Genomic DNA, 22,111 nt, shown 5'->3' on the forward strand with positions numbered 1-22,111 from the left:
GCATTTTGTGTTTGTGGTATTGTGATATGAAAAGAGAGAGAGAGAGAGAGAGAGAAGTGGAAAGGAGCCTCTGCTCGCAGATCTTATATTGGATATATAATAAATGAGTGACTTTCTTTAATTCATTTTTCGAGTAAAATGACCATACTACCCCTGAAAGGATGCAAAGTATATTGAAAGCGATAAATTTCCCTTCGGTAGGGGTGTGAAAATATTCATTACGAACCGGTCGGTCCCATAGAAAACAATCGGTTCAGTCCAAACCAAACCCTTATCGAACTGGCTTCAATTTGGGATTTTACGAAACCAGTAGAAACCAAAACTGAAACCAATGCAATGACTAAGACAGACCAACCGAAATTGATAGAAACCCTAATCGAACCAGATAAAAAATCAGAATTGTTAGGGAAAAAAATGTTTTTATTATTATATAAAAACAAACCGATAACAGCTTGATAATGGCCGATTAAGCCAACTAATAAAAAACTAAATTGAATCGTAACAAACCTAAGCCGATCAAATTGGTCAATTTAGTTTGATCCAGATCAAACTAAATCCTATACAAAAACTAGGGTTAAGGCCAATTTCATCGATACAAAAACATTGACAAATTGGTCAATTTAGTTTGATCTAGATCAAACTATCCAAATCCCGATTCCTAGTTTTTCAACTTTTAAGACTAATATCAATCCTAAACCAGTTCTAAGATCCTAAAACCAAATCGGATCGGCAGATTGACACCTATACAGGTATACATTTCATGGATTGAATTCCTTTGTAGGGCAAAATAGTGTTCGACGCGCATCCAACGGTCAGAAACACCTTGGCAAGGAACCCAAGACGGTTGTACGTAGCCCAAGGCATTTATAGACATTGAATGTACACCGAACACTATGTTGCGCCACAAAGGAGCCAAATCCACGGTTCATAAGGTATTAGATAGACAATATACTATGCCCCAGGGAGCAAGGACTATAGAGTATAGACAGCTATTATGGACATTTTGGTAATTTAAGCAGAAAAAAAAAAAACAAGGGAGAGGTTAGCGACAGCAATTGAAGGGCATGCCATGCGAGAATCTCCGTTCTCCAGTATCCGATGGTTATAATGATGATGGATGATTCACGATGGGCCTTCCAATTTCGAGGTTGGAACTTCAGAACTGGTAAGAGCCCGAGAAAGGCGGAGAAAATCCGTCACCGTCTATGCGCACGTGTTGCATTTAAGGTTGTCCCTCACAGTCCGTCTTTCCGTTTACATTCTCCCCCACATAATCTTATAAATTTCCACATCTGTTTTCCTATTTTTGGAAATAAATCAATTCCCTCTTTATACTTTTCCCTTTACATGTACTCTTTGTTGCATCAAAATTACGCATAAACCACCTTTGATCAGGGCCTTTCTTTTCTTGGACCCTGGTGTGCGTGGCAGGCCCTACGGGAAGTTTCAAAATTTCGTTTGGCCCTCATCCTCGGGAATCTTCTTTAAAGGATTGATCGGAATCAATTGAAAATTCAATCATCTTTGATTTAATTCGTCTCTTCATAGAGCTTAAGGATCAGAGAGTGATCTCACAATTGAGAGGGCCTCGGCATCTAGGCTTTATAGGGAGGAATCATATCCATCTTCTAACGGATCAAATGAGGATTTGGATAAAACAAATAATAGACCCTAATAATAAAGTCTAATTGTATCCATTAAGGAGAAGAAACTGAGTCTACTAAATTGGTTATTAATGAAGTGGTGAATAATTACTACAACCTCTAATCTATATCACTATCTTTATTCTATGGCTAAGATCCTTTCAACCTTGGCCTTAGCATGTAGGGTTATAGTTATACTGTACAAGATCCTTATTCTCTTATAAATCATTTCTTTTTTAAGATAATGAAGTAAGATTCTATTCTATCTGTATGACTAGGGATTATTTCCAAATTTTCAAATTTGATTTGAGTGAGAGAGATGAGTGAAATCCAACTCTATAATCTTCAGAAGAAGGGTACAACAGAGGTAGTATGATTAAAATTGGCTGGATCGAATCATGGGAATGAGGAACTCTTTCCAAATTAATAAAGGGTTCTGTTCTTACGTCAAAAGTTGATGATTTGATCCAAATTGACTCCAGAGTCCAGTCCAACCATGTAAGTCCTATCGATGATCGGCATATATTCCTCTTTTTATATATCTGGTCTACAATCATCTGACCGGCCCATTTTTCTCCGGTCTGCCACATGAAGTTATACGGCCTGTCCATTCAATTTGAATCGAACCAAATGAAGCATAATTCATATAAATTGAACTTGAATTGAACCGAAATTATACTAAACTCTAAAAGTTTAAACATGAGTTCTAAGATTTCAAATTTCACTTCGTCTTCTTTACTTACTTCTTCAACTGTTGAATCTTCTCACTTCTCTTTTGCAGTTCTTCACTTTTGTTCATTTTTTTCTCTTTCGTGCCTTGCTTCTTCTAGACATGTACGATACATTCCTAAGTTTCAATTGAACCAAATAAAATCGAATTACTGAGAATGTATACAAATTGAATGAAACCAATTACAGAAAATTGAATCACAACTGAATAAATATGAACTATTCATTTCAATAGCAATTTGAGATTATGAAAATTATTTGAATTTGATTCATTTTTTATTCGATCCAATATACAATATGAACCAACAAAAAACCAAAACCGACCCAATTGACACCCTTACCCCTCCTTCCCCCCCTCCAAAAAAAAATTGACTTCGATCATCCCTGTGACTATGTCCAATCCCAATTCATATGTATGGTCTAATGGTAAATTCGTAATAAAAACTTATGTTAAAAAAAAAGATAGGGTAGATCTATATGATACGATCTGATCCAGGTCATTTGGATCTATATTAGAACAGTATCGACCTTGACCGTTCCCAAGTTTTATAACCCATATAATGTTACTATGAATTGTGATGAGTTCATTGTATGTAATCTAAGAGAGGCATGAGTGAAGCAAACCTCATCTCAATGACAATAAACAACCTTATTGAATCATTTAAATCCTTTGCATTATGTGATTGTTTGTCTATGATTTTCATTCTTTTCATATGATTTAACCATATCAGCTTCTAATAAGAGGAGAGTTATTGTCGGCCACTAACGTACGCCTATAGAAGGCACTTTACAACCCCTCAAGCCAACTAACCAAGGATGATTACTGTCTCCCACAATCCAAGCGTGATTGACGTTTCACTTCCCTCGCTATCCTACATAAACTACAAGCTTAAAAAAAGAGGAGAGAGAAAGTGAGAGAAACCATTGAAATTCTTAGCTGTTGTGGATGAAGATCTCATTCTGAGACACAAATGGACAATCCATATCTAAACCCACAAAGGCCACAAAAATCCACAAAAAGCTATTATTATAAACTGTGACTTTTGGCTTATCAACATGTTCCCTTTGGGAGGAGTAAGCCTAAGGCCAAGTCTTCTTCTCATCTTCTCCCTCACCCCTGCAAATATTAACATCATCACATGCTCTTTTTAAGGATTCTAAATCATCCCAGTCCAGCCCCACCCACTACTCCCCGCAGTCCCATTCACTACTGGAGTGGCAGTAATGGCAGGAAGGTCACATCTACTTCCATGGCCCCTTTCATCATCCACTGTTTAGTTCCAGCAAAACAAAAAATTGGTAACATGTGACTTTGGGTAAGCTTACCTTCCGACACTGTGGCGCCCCTTGGCTCTTGGCTTTAGAAAGGTACAACGCACACAGGTCACATAAAACTACAAAACATGCACAGAGCTTTTTTTAGCTTTTTATCATCTCCTGTCTTGTTGCGAAGGGACGCTTGTGGCTGAGGGCACTGCATCCTTACCTTAAGACACTCATCGGTATCTAATAAAGTTGTACCCTCATTACCACCATTGATGTTAATGTGGGTACAGCAGAGTTGAGGTCATTGTGAATCTCATCTAATTCTCTGAGTCTCAATACTCACTCAAATCACTGCACATGAAGGCTACGGCTAAGGCTGCTTATCTTAATTTCAAGACCATTCGAGGAATCGAGATACAAGTACATGTACTGGTTCACTCATAACATTACACCTCGTCCTTTTCCTTTTCCTTTTGCCTTTTCTTCCGCTGGGGTTAGTAGTTCCTCCTCTTCCTCTTATCTTAATTGTATTACTTTTTTTTCTTTCCACACAAACACCTGATTGATATCTTGAAAGCATGATGAATGGTTGGAACTTTCATGTCTTCGGCTTAGAGCTTCTCTAGATATTCTAGACACAACGTAACAAAGAATAAAGACGTGTTTCTTAACCCTAGCTCTTCTTCTTTTAATAAACGAGACGCAAAAGAAAGCAAATTGAGTGGGTGAGTGAGACCGTGAGGAAAGAGACCTAGAGCCCCTATGTGGAGGATGGTTAGAGGCTAAAGTTTCCACTTTCAAACTTTGTGGAGGATAATGGGTAGAGAGAGACTAGCCTTTTGACCCTCGAAGGAGTAGGATCGAACCAGCAAAATTCAATCATTCAAGACTTTGATCTAAATATGCTAAAAGTTTCAAAGTTGATGGAACATGTTAAATTAAGTTAATTGGGTGGGATGTTAAAGGAGAACTCTACACAAATATGCTAAAAGTTTTTAATTCTCTCTCTCTCTCTCTTCCCATATGGATCATTTCATATCGAAACAAGAAAGACTCTGTGGTGTCCTGGTGGAAGCTGCACTCCCCCCACATAGAACATTATACTTCAGAATTATTTTAAGAAAATTACTAGTACAATTGTTTGGTACATAACTTGCCAATAGAGTATAATCTCTCAGGAGGTCAAGGGTTCTTGACTTGATCATCTTCTTTCTTTTTTTTATACTTAGGGTATTCAGATCTTTGACCCGACTAATCTCTGGGATCACTGTGATGTCGCTTACACAGAACCGGGTCAGTCTGAGATAGAAATTCTCGTGCAGTGGTCTCAAGAAATTAGGTGTAGTGACGAAAATTTGATCACAAGACCTCACTTCGTGAGGCGAAGCTTCGTGACTTGATCATCTTCGCTATGCCTTAAGGCATATATCATCTTCACCTTGTGCCTTATCAAAGGCACCCCCTTCCCCCTTTAAGTCCCTCTTTCTTAGTAGTTATAGCAAGGTTCAAATAAGTATACATAATCGGCAACACAGGATTGGCCTCTCTCTCTCTCTCTCTCATTGTAGCAAGTTTCAAGCAAGTATAATCCGCAACAATATTAGAGCTATAGCAAGGTTCAAGTAAGCATAGTCTATAGCCACATTGGCCTCAGTCAATAGTTGAAAATTGGCCTAACCCTAGAAACCCTTCCTAAATCTTTTTTTTTTTTTTGTAAAGAAATCCTTCCCAGAACAGTTATTTAGATCATGGGCTCCAACACTGATCCGATTCCAATTTTTAAACCCTAAGCTATAGTCAAATTCTTTGAGGCACAAATAAATTGGTAGACAAAAAATAAAATTAAGTTCTTCAACATATATTATACTATGTTGACACAATCTAGCATTCATACACTAAATTAAGACCCATGAGGTACATAACAAAGAACATATGCCAAAATGCATGCAATAGCCTCATTGGTTGGCTCATTGTGGTGTCCATGGGCGTTCTTGGACCAACTATCAACTACCAAGTGCCAACCATTGATAGATGATGAACAATCCAAGCCTGGTACGTTTTCTAAAGCTAGAAAGTAATGAAGCTGATGAATATGGTCTAATCTAGAAAAGAAAAACAAGGAAAAGGTGGTGGTGGTAGGGTTTCAAATTTCACCTGTTGACAAGGAAAGGTATCGTAGAAGCTAAAGAACCTCCTTTTTTTCTTATGACACATGATGAAAAAATCTCCTTTATGAGATAAAGATTATCCAATACCATAGCACCTTTGCCACCTTCCCTACTAGTTGTTAAGCTTACAAAGAACTCTACACAGATATGTTTAGATATCCTTGTCTCCCTACAGTACTAAAGATACTCTATATTGTTGTCTTCATGACACATTAAAAAAGACTCAAAGTTAGATAACAGAGATATAGACTATAACATCAGTTACATCACGGGATTTTCAGAATCCTTTGGAAGGGCCCACCCAACACCATCTCCTAAAGTCTAATGAAACATCCTATCAGATGTCTAGCTATGTTATCCCAACACCCTCAAATCCAAAACCCATAGAGTAGTAGTTAAAAAGACTTTTAAAGTGCATGGCCAAGGATTTGTAAGAGCCAATGGGATTGCAAGAGCTTAGCTATGTAGTCACTTAAATATGTCTAATCAACCCATTTAAGCAATTTCTTAATCACAAACAACCAAGTTAAAGGGCAAACTGTCTCTCCATTAATTTGTAAGAGGGGGCACTCACTTGCTTTAAGAAAATGCTTGAGAAATAAAGTATGGTTATTTTATTCAAGAGATAAGGTTGATGAGTTGATTTGGTTTTTTAAAGCTTTAAAATTTAGGGTTTGACTAAATGTCATTCCATCAGTGCTTCAAATTTAGGTGGTGTTCATATTTTGAAAGACTGCCTCATCCTTTAGAAGAAGAATTATACTCGTGGTTCTAAGCATCAGTATACCCCGATACGTATCGGTATTGCTAAAACCTGATACCAATATGAATCAGGTGGCCCAATAATCCATCCGATTCATATCATCGTATTGATATCAGATGAGAGCCAAAACCTATACAAGCTCTGATACCAACCACCATGGGGTGTCAAGTCTCCTACACTTGGCAAACACGGGATAATCCAATCGTGATGATCATGGTTCTAATTATCGGTATCGATGTAATGGCTGATATGTATCAATATTGCCTGAGCCTGATACAGATACGAATCAAGTCGATCAGTCAAAAAGTGAATCAACCCAACCAAATCAGTCCGACATGTATTCCACCTAATCCTACACATTCAATAAAAAGGCCGATTTAACTTGTGCCATGAGCTTGCCCCTATTGGCTGTGGCTCATTGCAACCCATTGTAGACTATCAATTTGGCTACCGAAAAAGTCCATCAGATAAGAGACGATCGATTTGTTTAGTAAAAAAAAAAGCCCATCAGACAATAAACTATCAATTTATTTAGCAAGCCCATCCCTAGGATGGTGGGCCTGCTTTTAACTAGTGGATCGTAACCGTGTGTATTGGGTGGGATAAAGAAGTTGTTGGATATGTGTTTACCAAACTAATAACTAAATATTATTACATGATTGATTATGGGTTTGTTTTTGTTCAAGGGTTTAGATGGATCTTGATCTCTTTAATTTCTAATTGTGCGATTCTTGTGCGATTCTTGTGCAATTCTCTTTGTACACGTAACATCTGTACATTTTTCATATCCTTTATCAGGATTTTTCCAATCATGGCTTTATAGGCTATAAGTTTGATCATATTGACTGAATTGTTATCAACATTTTTTACACAAAAAGTGGGTTTGAACAAAAAAAACTCTTCAATAAGCGGAGGAATAGTGGCCCATAGCCACATCAAAATTATTTTAGGGATCATCAAAGTTTCGAGCTCCACAAGATCGCTTCATATCTGGTGCACCTCCCATCCACACTTGTTTGCTTCTTCTAACCCGAGTAGAAGTCCTTGCGCTACCGCTTCAGTACCTTTTCTTGTCATATACATAGTAGTAAGGAGTAATAAGCATCTATTCTTTGAAAAACAGAGCAGTCACCCAACTTGATATGTTTTGAGACTTATTGGACACAGCAGTTATAATGAGCACATTGTTAGAAAAATAAAATATTTCAGGTTTATGGTCAAATTTTGGTTCAATAGCATTCACTTGATACATAGTAATAAGCATCTAGTTCATATACTGTGTAATGGGCAATCTAGAAATTCACTTGATTCATAAAGATGAGAGGATTGAGGGGTTTTTTTTTTTATCCAAGAGTGACCATATTCCTATGCTTCCATAAGAAGTAAAGGTAATAACAAAAGTATTAAAAAAGGAAACCAAGTCATTATTCAAGAAATTATTTGAGTGGAAGAAATACATTATTAAGTTGGGGGAAAGAAGAAAAATGCTAACACCAGGTTCTTAGCCCCAATGGGCCTGCTGCCAGACTCTTCTTGAGAATTTGCAGGTAAGGAAAACATGATTAATGTTCTCCAGCTCTTTATAACACAAACCATATGTGGGGTTTAATTCCACCCAATTATGTAGGATGTCTTGGGAAAGGATTCCTTCAAGAGCCAGTCTCAAAAGGACATCTAAATTTAGGGTGAATATTGAGTTTCCAAAAAAAATCGCCACCATTGAGAGCAAGTACACCTAAGTATTTTTTTTCCTAAAATTGAAACAAAAATAAATTGAAAATTTGTCTAATAATTTTCAAGAATAATTGTGTAATTAAATAGAAAGAGACAGTCTTAGCAAGGAAGTACATCAATGAGTATCCAAAAAAAAATATCACGCATGAGATCTACATATTCATTAGTGGAAAAAAAAAAAACTCATGTAAAGGAAATTGCACTTTAGCATCGTGGGAAAGTTGTTCCCGTTAAATATGACAGTGTAGTTTTAGTTAAATTTCAAAAAAAAAGAAGAAAAAAATCTTTTTTAATTTCACAGCAGTTCAATTGAACTCTAGATTCATTATGTTTTAAAAAAGCGAAGGGGTTTGCTGTCAGGCTACATAACTCCTACGCAAACACTAGTGCAAATGGGAGCATGCACACAGGCATCCAAGGGGAGGGGTGAGGTGGTCATTTCATTGCCCCCATGTGAGATAATACAAGGAGCGATGTTGGGCTACGTTCTTTTTTCCTTTTAAGAAAAATTAAACAAAAGTTTAATCTAGGTCACCTCACTTGGAGATGTTTTTTAAGCAAATCGTTTAATTTTATCATGTTGAGGCATGATTTGGAAATTTCAACTCTTTACTATCGAACCAGTGATATAGATTGGTCATTTGTCAATTTCCAAAGACCAATTCAATCAAATAGCCCGTGTATGTCATACATATATTTGTCAAGAGTCTATTTTCTTGCATGCATCCATCTATGATCATTAATTTTCAATACTTGATTTTGTCATTTGACCAACTCTAATTGGATGAAACTTGATATGTGAGAAGATGACCATGAAGTCCACCAATTTACAAAATTGCAATCCTATGGGACTTGCCATGTGGACTTACATGGAGAACCCACACAGAACTCACCTACTTGGAAACATAACTCCCATATTAATTTAACTCAAATGAGTACTTTTTCTAATTTGTAGGTTTCGAGAGTATATGTTGTTTCAAATATTTGTGTTGTGATAGATTAGATAGAGTTGAAAACGATAACGACCATGTTTTAAGATACAGGAATAGGTCTAGGATCAGACAGAGCTGATATCGATTCAATCTTGATCAACACAAATCAGACAGAAGTATCCTTGGGTGGTCATTAAAAAAATTGATTTTTTTTTTTTACCTTATTATCCTCGTCCATATCAATTCAATAATATATTATCCTCGCCCATATCAATTCAATAATATGATATTAGATATGGATCAGGATTGGGCAGATTGTTAACGATAATATTCTAATAAATAAACATGGAATTCATGGGATCAGATTGTAGGGCATCCCTCCTACAAAATCAATTAAACTTAAATTTATTAAAACAATAATATTCTAATAAATAAAAATACAAATCATTTGTGTTTTATTGATCGCAGGAGCAGCAACAAGTTCATTACTTTCATTGCTCCGATCAGATTCATCATTAGCAGTGTAACTACGATCTCCACAAATCATTTGTATTTTATTGGTCGCAGGAGCAGCAACAAGTTCATGATTCTCATTGCTCCGATCAGATTCATCATTAACAGTGTAACTACGATCTCCCTGCATTGTGACAACGTTTGATTTTTTGGGAAGAATTGACATGAAAACAAACACAAGCACACCTCAGTTTCCTGAAAAGAGGTTGTATTCCATCACAAGCCACAAAGGTAAGAGCTAGAATTTTGTACAGATAGCATAAATTTTTGTTGTTGATAAGTGATTTTGACCATATTGCCGAATCCACTCATGCCAAAGAAATTGAATAATTAACGCTAACTCTTGATACTGCCAAAAAAGAAATCGTTGGATAATAAGTTCCTAAAAAAAAAATGAACTAATACATGAATAAACAAACCTCAAGGTATATGATAGAATTTGAAAACCAAACCAAAGATAACTTTCACACATAATGAAATCCTAATATCTAAACCAACAGATATTATATATAGAGCTGCTGAGTTGGCCGAGATTTATCTCAAGGCTGGTCCGAATTCACATCCTAACAAGGTGATATCAAACCTGGCCTATTTGAAAACCAGAATTATAAATTGTGACTTGGTTCAACACGCTGGCCTAACATATCAGTATTAATGTAATGAACTAGAAATAAATTGGTCCTTGATTGAACCCAAACGATTTAATTGCTGCTCAAACTAATGAACAACAGTATACAACAACAAAAACAACAAAGCTTAGCCTACCACATCCCGCATGCAACTGCATGCACCTCACATACATTTGAATGATACCATGCATCCAATGAATACACACATACACATACATGCATCATCATTGTCAAACCACATAATCGAAGAGGAAGAGACTTACAAGAAGACAGAGACTCGCTGGCCGCCGATGTAATCATCTGTGAACGGAGACGGAAAAGAAGAAGAAGAGGGCAGTGGCTCAATAGCCTTAAGAGTCGCCGGCTGCCGTTGCAAACGCCTAGCTAGAATGGAGACGGAGAAGAGCATGGGGCAGGAGAGATTCAATACCGGCTGCCGCTGAACTCAAATCAAAACGGAGCCCAGATGAATAAGGGGGCAGGGCCTATGGTTCCAACTTCCAAGAATTCTTTGCTTATGTTCTTCAATCGGAACGGAAGAGGGATTTGGGGTCTTTATACAGATAAGAGGACGAAGAGACGGAGAGTGACAAGAAAAATCCGTGGGCTCCTTTTCTCGTCTGCTGAGTCCCGACAGCCTCAATGCAACCAATGGCGTCCCGACACCTAGTGTCAGGTGTTCCTAACGCTGCGCTCCGAGCTTGGGCATGCAGAATAACGTTAGGTCTTTGTGCAAAGTACAAGTGCATTGACCGATTGACTGGTGGTGGTTAGTGTATCCCAAAATGACGGAAACACCCTCATGAAGTTTCAAAAATTCCCCTTAGAATAAATAGCTTTCGTGATGAGTTTTCTGTCTGATTTTTTTTTGGGAAAATTACATGATTACTCATTTTTTGATTTTTTTTTTACAAAATTACCCATCAAAAGTTTCAGTTAAAAAAAATACCCAAAATTAGGTTTTTCTTTACAAAATTACCCACTTTAAGTTTAAGTTAACAAAAAAATCCAAAATTGAGTTTGGGTTTACAAAACTACCCACTCAAAGTTTTAATAATAAAAAAATACACATTATATGTGGAAGATGAAGAATCACTATTTTGGGTAGTTTTGTAAACCTAAACCTGATTTTGGGTATTTTTGTTAACTGAAACTTTGGGTGGGTAGTTTTGTAAACCCAAACATAATTTTGGGTATTTTTGTTAACCAAAATTTTTTGTGGGTAATTTTGTAAAAGGAAACTCAAAAGTGGATAATCATGTAATTTTCCCTTTGTTTTTTTTTTTGGCAAATATCATAAAATGCGAAATCGATGGCCCATCAATGCCAATGTTTTCTTTGGCTTTATAACGATGGAGCGTAGGCCAAACAGCTAACAAAGGTGGGATCGTCATTTTGATATCTAAAGTCTAAACATATATAAATTGAAATGCCATTAGTTTAAATTTCAGATTCAACTCTTCTGTGGCACAACATGGTGTTCGGTGCGTGTTTAACGGTCAAAAACGTCTTGACACGAGTCCAAGGCAATCGCAAATAGTCCAATGCGTTTCTAGGCGTTGGATGCACGCCGGACACCATGTTACCCATAAAGGATCCAAATAAATTTCATTGATCATATAAATTGAGAAGGGAAATAAAAAAATGTGGACGTCCCTTACACTATTGGAGGTGGACCACCCAAGCAGTGTAATGGGGATGAATTAAAAATTTGAAATCCGGATCAAGTTTACGTACAAAACAATCTCGTATGTCTCTCGTCTACAAATTTATAATTTATAAATAAAAAGAGAAAGTGGCCTTCAATTCTATGGATCAAAGACGTTCGAGATTGTTCTCTATATCAACCTGATCTGATTCATAAATTTTTCGCCAATCTGTGACGAATGAGCCACCACTGCTATAAAACTCAACTATGGTATTACCAATATTTGGCAATGAACAGTTGAGATAATTTAATCAATGGTATAAGAAATCTTACGTAGAAACATATAGTAATTACTCTTTTAAAATTTTTACGTTGTATTATTGCCATGTGTCTTATGATCGAGAGATGATGAAGAGGATCTGGAGTCTGGACTCATACATCTAACCCTGCAAATGGTGGGTCTTGATCCTGTATATCTCAGTCATGAATAACTCGAGTTGACTCCATCATCTCATCAAGCCCTTCCTGACAACTCAGCCTATCTATCACTTTCTGCTCAGTGGTCCCTAGCAATTCACCCTCCTTTGCTTGCTCCTTATTCACTTTTTTTTATTTATTTTTTTTTTTTTTTTTTATTTTATAGTAAGAGCTTGCTCCCATTACACTCCCACATTTATATGATGGAGAATAAGAGAAGCAGATAGATACTCAACACTTAATTACATATCATTTTGTTTCCAAAAATACCCCTCATGGTACTCTAAATGGCTATGGATAGGACATGTGTTGAGCTCTGAGTACAGACGCAGCAGAATTGGGCTCAAAGAATAACTCGGTCTCAAAACATAATGATTGGGCTGGAGAATATTTCGTCCAGGTCTCTCTATTGTAGAAAGTAAAGATAGAGAAAGTGAAATTAAATCAATACTAAATAAATGATTTCTTAATTTTTTTTTTATTTTATGAAAAACTCTAAAACATCCAAAGTTTGGTTATTAAAAACTTAAGGAAAAGGATAAGACACTCATATCTATGTCTATCTCTCCTCTTTCCTTTAAAAAAATCTCATATGCCTCTCCCATCTAAGCACTCTCATTGATTGAATCGTTAACTCTTTTTTTTTTAAATAAAAATATTCAAAAATATTTTTCAAAAATATTTCTATTTTAAAACAGGCAATTTCACAAAAATTGTTAATTTTCTCATTGTTCTTGAGAATTGTATTACGTTAAATACTTGATTGTTGTTGGGGGTTTCACTCTCGCCTTTTTCAAGGAGGTCCCTAACAATAGGAACAGGAACATTTACATTCTCTACCTCCCCTTCTCTCTTATTTCACTTTATTTTTTAACTTGACCTTATACCTCACTCAAGCTAAAAAGAGGATTTTTGAAAGATTATCGGAACTTGGGGGACCCATTTGCTGGTCATGAGATTTATGTGTTGATGTATATGTTATATAATGTGTTCACTTTATGTTTCTCCTTTCTCACACTCTCCTTATAATAAATGTACTCTCATGAGGAGTTATAAGTTTGAGAAGGTTGGTTTTCCCAAGATTTTTCAAGGATTGTAATTAATTAATTTTGTTCATATGATACACTTTGGCTACGTTTGGTAGTCATTCAGTTTTAGAAATGGCTTTTGTATCAAAATGCCGTTTTAAAACAAAAAACGGTATTTGGTGAACCCGGTTTGCGTATGATTACCCTAATTGTTCATTTTTTTTTTTGTATTTAAAATGAAACCGAGATGACGAAACAAAATTTCATCGAACCATCATCTTGTGTTTTTAGCGGGTTTTTTATCCTTCTCGATCTAAAAAAATTGAAAAACATTAAGTTGACATCAAACGTTTTATTTCATATTTTTTTCTATAAAACAAAAAAATGTCAGAAATATTTTTTATCGATGACTACCAAACGCAGCCTTTGAGTTGGAGTTATAATGTGATGGAGGAAAAACAGTTCAGGTTTTGTTTGCTCAATACCATGACCATGCCATTTAGGAGATTTCTCGGTGTAGCTCTAACTTACGCCTCTTCGGTGAGGGGCACATTTTAATCACGAGTCGTGCGAGCCGTTGAATCCGCATTTCAGCACGAATGCACGCCAGGAACGAAATTCGCGGACTACAACCGAAAATTTTGAAGGATACCTTAATACTCTTTAGTATGCGCTACATAACCCCGTGCATCTTCATGGCGCAGGATAGCTTTCCCTTCTTATAAAATTTTTATCCTTCTCCCTGGATGCGTGATACTCCACCTTCCAAATCTCCCCGCCTGTTTCTTCTTTACTTCTTTCTTTTTTCATTTTTTTTTCAATTTCTTTTCTTCTTTCTTTCCCTCTTTTAATTTTCCGTTAGTTATTGATCGTTAGGGTTCTAAGCTACAGTGGTTTACCCGGCGTTCGCCCTTCTTCCTTGGATCGGTTTGTAATTTTTTTCTTTGCGTCTTCTTTTTGTCTTCAAGTATTAGGGTTTTGTCATGTTTATGATGGACTTCTGCTTTCTGGTGCAGATTATATTGTCCATCAGTTTTATCATTAATATTTCTCAATCTTCTATATGGATTGGAATTTTGGAACTTTGAGCTATTACTGAATCACATTTGGATCAAATTTAAATGATCATATTGTGAAATGGAAAGTCCTTTCGGCCTGCTACTCAATGAAAAGCGTATGAGGTATTGGGGGTTTCTAGGGTTTAGACTGATTTGGAAATCAAAATTGCATTCAGGAAGTTAACCCTCAGGTTGGTTCCTTTTCTCAATTGTGCCATTTCTAATCAAATGTAGGAGACATTATAAGAACTCCTAATCCATTTAAGTGCTTATTTCTGCATATAAACTTTCTGATAGTGTAGGATTGAGGACTCACATCTACACCAGTTAGTGTTACACAATATGTACATTTTTTTTTTTTTTTGGGAAGATATGTACATTTTTATTGACCCCATTCTATCTGAAATAAGGAGAAGGTTTACCCTCACTGCCCGCGAAGGATGGATTTCCCATGCCAGACCACGGAATGGTATCGTCCATAGGGCTCATAATGATCAGAGAGGAGGGAGAAAATGAATAAAAGGACCCTGTGAGGGAGCATATCTTAAGCAGACAGCGTATGGATCTTTTTCCCTTGAAATAATTTCACATTCAAACATAATTGGATCCACATAATGGGCATTTAAATTAAATCCTTGTCATTCTGTTAAAAGATCATCTAGGAATTAACTGAAGTTGATGGATTCACACAATTAAGTAATGGTCTAAAAGCACCTTCATCGTATCTAGAGATGGTTATTTGAACTGTGATAGATGACTGATAGATGGTAAGCTTTTCCATGATACTGGTTTCTTTATTTTTCACTTATTCCCAGCAGGTTATACTAGTTGGCATGGCTCAACTTTTAAAAACAGGATGCCCATGGTAGCATTTACACAAGAATGCCTCATTTCTTGCCCTTGTTTCTTGTAAGTTAGAAATTCTGAATGATGATACTGCTCATGTAGGTCTCTTACCATAAATGGGCTCCTCAGCCCTCTTATGGGTCACCGTAGTTGATGCCTAGATCATTGAGTGCCAGTTGTGAGCTGCCTCTGCCAACTGGTATGCATTGAGTTTCTTCCTTCCATGGCCTGGATTATTGGTCAACACATAATTTCATTCTATTCTCTCTCCTAATGCTCATATTGCCTTCAGACTACTAGCATGGTGAGATTCATCCCAAGTTCACCATTGCATTGTTGAAATTTTGACAGAAATGTCGAAATTTCGACGGCGTATTTTAGTTTTGGCAATTTCTGTAACAGAATGGCATGTGAATTGAGGGGTCTTCAGTATTTTGATTTTTTCACCAAAGTGGACCATATTTCAGTACCATTTCAGCCATTTCGGTTGTCTATTTCAGTCATTTTGGTGGTGAAGTTCGGTTTGGACTAAGGTTGAAATCCCAGTCGAAACCGATATCTTGAACTTTGTTCCATGGGAAGCTTGTCTAGTAATTCGATGCAGTCAATAATATTGGCTTTATTCCTGGTTTGATCCTCATTTTTAAGTCTACTACATCAAAAATTGGTATTTTGCTTCTTTTTCTCCCCCCGTTTGGTGTGTGGGGGAGAATGCCGCATGGGAGACCCACTTGTACAGATTTTAGGGGAATCTGGCCAAAAGACACCCGACTAGAGGTACTGAGAAATTAATTGAGTACAAAACTTATATTCAAGCTTTACCTTATTCTGATCAGGGTTAGGGTTGACCCATAAAGTTTGTTGCTATTTGCCTTAAGAAAATAAGAAAGAAGGAATATATGGATATCTGAAATACACCTCTTAACATATGTGCCTACCTAATCAACCTCAGGATAGGTAGTAATGAATAGGTCTGCATAAAAAAATGAGAAGCCTTACTGAGGCATTATGATATGATTGAATGGTAGCGTTCTTCCTAACATGCGATGCCGCTGTTTACTTCTTCTATTTTTCCAACCATCATATAACTTTTCTACTTTCAGTTGATTCATTGTTATGGGGGAATTTTTTTTTTTTTTTTAATCTGTGTTGTACATTTTATGCAGGTATTATATCTGAAATCTGATCTCTCTTTGTGGAAAGAATGTCAGAAGGAACAAGCCTGATGGTGGAAACTTCTGAAAATGGCACAGATTTGTCTCCAGATGATATTGGCACCATTGAGGAAATTCCTGAAGACACAATTTTGTCACGACAAACTTCTGTTAACCTCGTTCCATTTATTGGCCAACGATTTGTTTCTCAAGATGCTGCGTATGAATTTTATTGCAGTTTTGCAAAGCAATGTGGTTTTTCAATCAGGCGTCATCGTACTCGAGGGAAAGATGGGGTTGGTAGGGGAATTACGAGGAGAGATTTCACCTGCCATCGTGGTGGCTATCCTCAGATCAAGCCATCTGATGATGGGAAGCTTCAAAGGAATCGGAAATCATCACGATGTGGGTGTCAGGCATATATGCGAATTGTTAAAAGGGCAGATTTTGATGTCCCTGAATGGCGTATTACAGGCTTTAGCAATGCCCACAACCATGAACTGCTGAAATCAAATGAAGTGCGTCTCCTTCCAGCGTATTGCACCATATCTGCAGACGACAAGAGTCGCATTTGCATGTTTGCAAAAGCTGGGATGTCAGTGCGACAAATGTTGAGATTGATGGAGTTAGAGAAAGGTCTTAAGATAGGTGGTTTGCCATTTACTGAGGTAGATGTGAGGAATCTATTACAGTCCTTTAGAAATGTGGATCGGGACAGTGATGCTATAGATCTTCTTGCGATGTGCAAGAAGATCAAGGATGAAGATCCTGATTTCCAGTATGACTTCATGATAGATGCGCATAACAGGTTGGAGCATATTGGCTGGTCCTATGCGTCGTCAATCCGATCGTATGAAGCCTTTGGAGATGCTGTGGTTTTTGACACAACCCACCGTTTGGATGCCTATGATATGCTTCTTGGGATTTGGATTGGAGTGGACAATCATGGCATGAACTGTTTTTTTGGTTGTGTGCTTCTACGGGATGAAAATATCCAATCTTTTTCCTGGGCATTGAAGGTAAAGAGAAGTCAGTGGGCATATAAAAATCTAAGGATCTCATTACTTGATGGACCTTATACTCGTGTGTGTTACTTCTCAAGACATCAGTTTGGACCATCTGGTTAACTGGATCATCTCTTCATTGTAGGCAAAACCCAACATTTTGGAAAACCAGGAAGATACTGACCTTTCATTTTAGAGCTAACACTTGGGTTATAGAATAGTTTAGGAAATAATTTCATAAATGAGCTGATTAAAAATGTTATGCCCCGATCAAGAGCTGGTAAACTGGTTGCACAGTTCAGTTTATGAGTTGGTGAGATGTATGTAGCAACATATCCCCCCGCGGGGCGGATAAACAATATCAGAACTAGATTCATTGAGGATGATTGGTCACATTTCCATCATATTCTTGCTCCAGAGTCTTCAGTTATTTATTAATATGTTAACAGTTAGATCCAATCTTAGTTCCACTTTTCCATTCATTCTTAATTTGTTGATTCTTATGACAGGCATTTTTGGGCTTCATGAAAGGAAAGGCTCCACAAACAATCTTGACAGACCAAAACATGTGGCTGAAAGAGGCAATTGCCATTGAAATGCCCAGTACAAAACATGCCTTCTGCATTTGGCACATCATTTCTAAGTTCTCAGATTGGTTTCCTGTACTGCTTGGGTCAGAATATGATAATTGGAAAGCGGAGTTTCATCGACTCTATAATTTGGACATGGTGGAGGAATTTGAAGTAGGATGGAGGGAAATGGTTGATGCATATGGTCTTCATGCAAATAAGCACATTGTCAGCTTATATGCATTAAGGACGTTTTGGGCGTTACCATTTTTGAGGAGTTACTTCTTTGCGGGAATGACAAGTACATTCCACTCAGAGTTAATTAATGCTTTCATCCAACGGTTTTTGAGTGCACAGGCTCAACTTGATCATTTTGTAGAACAAGTATGACAGTTTTATTTGGTTTTATTTGAATTGTTTTTAATTTAAGCTTATTGCATATCATCTCCCTCTTTGTAGGTGGCTGCTGCTGTTGATTTTAGAGATCAAACAGGTGTGAAACCAAAGATGCAGCAGAAGCTCCACAAAGTCTGCCTTAAGACTGGATCACCAATTGAATCACATGCAGCTACCGTTCTTACACCTTATGCCTTTTGCAAACTCCAAGAAGAGCTTGTGTTGGCTCCGCAGTATGCCTCACTTCAAATTGAAGATGGTTGTTTCATCGTGAGACACCATACCCAAATGGATGGGGGGTGTAAAGTGATTTGGGTCCGTCGTGAAGAGCTCATCAACTGCAGCTGTCATCAGTTTGAGTTTTCAGGCATTCTTTGTAGACATGTTCTCCGTGTCTTGTCAACAAATAACTGTTTTCACATTCCAGAACAGTATTTACCTATCCGTTGGCGTAGTGTCAGTTCATCTTCCTCAAAGGTCTTCCGAACCTCTAGTCCAAGGGATCATGCGGGGAAAGTTCAGTTATTGCAGTCCATGATTTCAACACTCGTGACAGAATCAGTTGAAACAGAGGAACAGCTTGATGTTGCTTATGAGCACGTTGCCATGGTGTTGTCACGCATTAAAGAATTTCCTCAGTCATCACATTGCATGAATGATATTGCCTATGATAGTCCATCTGACTCAATGATTCTACCAGAGGTAGAAGATTCTGATGGAATTGTCCATAGTTTTACTGCTGGAAATCCCCATGACTCTATTGACAGTTTGGGAAAGTTAAAAGAAAGAAGACCCAGAGATGGAATTGACATTTCTCGGAAACGAAGGCGCTGTTCTGTGCCTTGCTGTGGGCAGTTTGGGCATGATGCAATTGATTGTCCAATGATGGGAGGTGATGGTTTAAACGGAGACGGGCTAGGGTTCATGTAGAGTAACATTTTGAAGGTGGTGTGTATCTGTAAAGATATGGCGAGTTAAAATGTTGATACACCATTAGCAATCATTTTTCAATCTATCTCAATCCAATGGTATGGAATTTTCTGGGCACAATCTCCTCTCTTGTTCTCCTTTTTTTATTTCAATACAGTATCCTCTTTTTATTATAGGATGCTAAGATCTTCTAGACCTAACAACCCTGTAGCCTGTGGAAGAATCTGAAAGTTTTTGTTTACCATTTATGAAGGGGTGACATTGGTACAGACATCCCATGCCTGCTGTTGTAAAGAGTGAAGGCCATGGATCTGTGCTTCAAGAATTTCCAAAGCTTAATTCATTGTAGAGTACAATATGCGTACAAAATGAGGATATAGGAACTAAACATTAAAATGGTTACAGGACACCATTAGATAGTTCCATTGCAAGTCTGCAATGATGTTACCTCGCTGAAGTATAAAAATATTTTTTTAGTAGAAACTGGAATTGGTGTCTCCCTAGTTTGCAGGGTCATCAGCCAAGGAAACTTTGCTTAGCCTACTTGGCAATGACTTGGCTTCATTGTTCCGTGTCCTGCCTCCAAAGCGACGGCGATTACGACCAAGAATCGCTCTTTGTGCCACTGATCTTCCCATGTAAGAATAAGCTGAAGCTTGGGTGTTTGAGGGGTTTTCAGTCTCAGGAGCTTGATTGCTGCATTCTTGTGTATCTGAAAGATCAGAATTGGTCTTCGGAGCGGACATCTTTCCTGTGCCAAAGTGGGTAACAGAGAAGGTGAAGTAGAAGATATGTCACTGACGTGTTGCAAGTGGTTGTCTTTATAGAGGTTAAAGGGACTAGTAGAAGGGCATAAAGACATGGGATGCTACGTAAGGAATTGGTGGTGGAATCAAGAGAGAGAGAGAGAGAGGGAAGGGTGGGGCTTAAGAGTGGTTATGGCAAAGTTGAGTGACCGAAAGGACATTGTTATCCCCTTAGTCTTTACCGTGCGAGAAGTATTGCTGTCTTGGGTGGTAAGAAAAGCCACCATAACGAAGCAGAGGTATATCGTATATGTCTTTTATTTGCATGGCAAGCTTTGAGATTCTTTGAAGCCCAAATCGATGAGGTTCGTTAAGGAGATTGAACGAAAAGAAGAAGATGCCTTTGCGGCTTTCTTCGTTATTCTTCCATCAAATCTGATTGAGAGAATTGTTTGGTCTTCTTTTCAGTGTCCATTTTTTCTTTTATTTTGGATGGTTGCTGACTTGATTCTCCTTTTATCTTTGACCCATTTAGGACCGAGTTTCCTATCACCCATGGTGAAGGATTCCTCCGTCATGGATATCAGTAACCGTTGGATTGCCAAGGTGAGGTAATTTCAGATAAGAATATAATAATGACCAAAGAGTCCAATCATTGGGTTGATTAAACTGCATCGACCAATATGATATTGACATATGGGTGACCTATCACCCTATGATTGATGGCGAGTGATTCTTCCAGCATGTTTCTCCTACATTATGCATTTCTGCCGAAACACGCTCCCTACCCCTTTCTATTGTATGTATTTTTCAAATGCAGGATTTGGAAACGGGGATCCGAATTTGGATCGGTCCCAGTCGAATCAGTCTAGACCAGCCAAAAAATCAGTGTTTTGATACCTTAACCCTAGTTTCCGAAAGATAATTCATCGAGCCAGATCAGAATCAGGATCAGTTTTGACCGATTTCAATCTGAATCGGCCGAATCAGGATCAGATCCCAATTCTTAAAACCCTGTACCAAAGTGAGTTGTCTATATATAAGTCCAGGATTAGGACTAGGGAACATACCTTTTCCCAAATTGGGAATCCGCCGTAAAGAGAAAAGTGCGGTTGTGAACCATAACAATGTCTGATTAAAAGAAAAAGCGAAACATAACAATGTGAAAGCCTTTTGAGCTAGAACAGATTTGATCTTGCTGACACAGACAGGACTGAAATACCTGACTTGACCTAGGAAACCAGTGATTAGTAAAAGCAACCTATCAGGCTATCATGCTGGGTCCAGGGTAGCCCATAATCCAAGATATGGTATATTGTCTCCAGCCAAGGTGCTTTCTCCCTATTCAAAGTAATCCCAAATTTATACTGAACAGAGGCAATGGAGTGAAATATAATATTGATGCATGAACTGGAATGAATTACCCAGGACATCAGAAGATATACATGCCATTTGCAGCTACAATTTTGTAAATATGTTTTTCATATGAAGCAAGCCAGCTAGAGTTTTATATAAATCCTTTTCATGTGAAGGAAGCCTGCAACAAGGCACCAAAATAAGATCTCGAGCAATACAAACACTAGAGTACCCCACTTCATTGATTGAAGCATGGTCTGCAATAAAACCTCCGTGCCATTTACCTGCAGATTAATTTTGAATTTAGTTCAGAACTTAATAAATGCAGGAGATGTCTAATATGAAGGCAGTTTGGCGTTTGGTTTGAAAGGATGGGAAAAAGGGAAAAATATAGGCACATTGAAATAATTGCAGTAGATCTAATAACAACTACCTAGCAAAGTGGGTGAGGTTGCAGCATGCTAAGCCCACACTCACCATGAGGTCTCGAGTTTGAGTCTCATGGCTGTTACCTCCCCCCCC

General features: G+C 37.6%; 2 protein-coding genes and 1 long non-coding RNA gene across 7 annotated transcripts in view; 1 reads left to right on the plus strand and 2 right to left on the minus strand.

Annotated features, from left to right (window-relative positions):
- Positions 1 to 9,586: 9,586 nt before the first annotated feature.
- LOC122091304 lies at positions 9,587 to 11,107 on the minus strand. Its single transcript, XR_006143912.1, has 2 exons — positions 10,641 to 11,107; positions 9,587 to 10,097 (listed from the first exon to the last, which is right to left on the minus strand). It is a non-coding gene; the product is annotated as an uncharacterized LOC122091304 (long non-coding RNA).
- A 3,119-nt stretch (positions 11,108 to 14,226) lies between these two features.
- LOC122092083 (protein FAR1-RELATED SEQUENCE 11-like) lies at positions 14,227 to 19,607 on the plus strand. Of its 4 annotated transcripts, none has more exons than XM_042662394.1 (6): positions 14,227 to 14,457; positions 14,547 to 14,779; positions 14,999 to 15,145; positions 16,601 to 17,607; positions 18,102 to 18,545; positions 18,621 to 19,607. In XM_042662394.1, exons 4-6 carry the CDS (start codon positions 16,639 to 16,641, stop codon positions 19,485 to 19,487), a joined length of 2,280 nt encoding a protein of 759 aa, XP_042518328.1. In that variant the 5' UTR covers positions 14,227 to 14,457; positions 14,547 to 14,779; positions 14,999 to 15,145; positions 16,601 to 16,638; the 3' UTR covers positions 19,488 to 19,607. The 4 variants fall into 4 exon arrangements, with proteins under 4 accessions (XP_042518328.1, XP_042518329.1, XP_042518327.1 ...); XM_042662395.1 differs by lacking the exon at positions 14,999 to 15,145 and adding an exon at positions 15,537 to 15,633; XM_042662393.1 differs by lacking the exon at positions 14,999 to 15,145.
- Positions 19,608 to 21,614: 2,007 nt separating this feature from the next.
- The window catches only part of LOC122091982 (heparan-alpha-glucosaminide N-acetyltransferase-like), an 11,717-nt gene continuing 11,220 nt past the window's right edge, over positions 21,615 to 22,111 (minus strand). For both annotated transcript variants that reach the window (XM_042662255.1, XM_042662256.1), the window contains exon 13: positions 21,615 to 21,873. In XM_042662255.1, the coding sequence (XP_042518189.1) occupies positions 21,733 to 21,873 (141 nt within the window). In that variant the 3' untranslated portion in view covers positions 21,615 to 21,732. The remainder of the gene's footprint in view (positions 21,874 to 22,111) is intronic.

The sequence above is a fragment of the Macadamia integrifolia genome, chromosome 10 (assembly GCF_013358625.1).
Source record: "Macadamia integrifolia cultivar HAES 741 chromosome 10, SCU_Mint_v3, whole genome shotgun sequence".
Taxonomy (NCBI): Eukaryota; Viridiplantae; Streptophyta; class Magnoliopsida; order Proteales; family Proteaceae; genus Macadamia; species Macadamia integrifolia.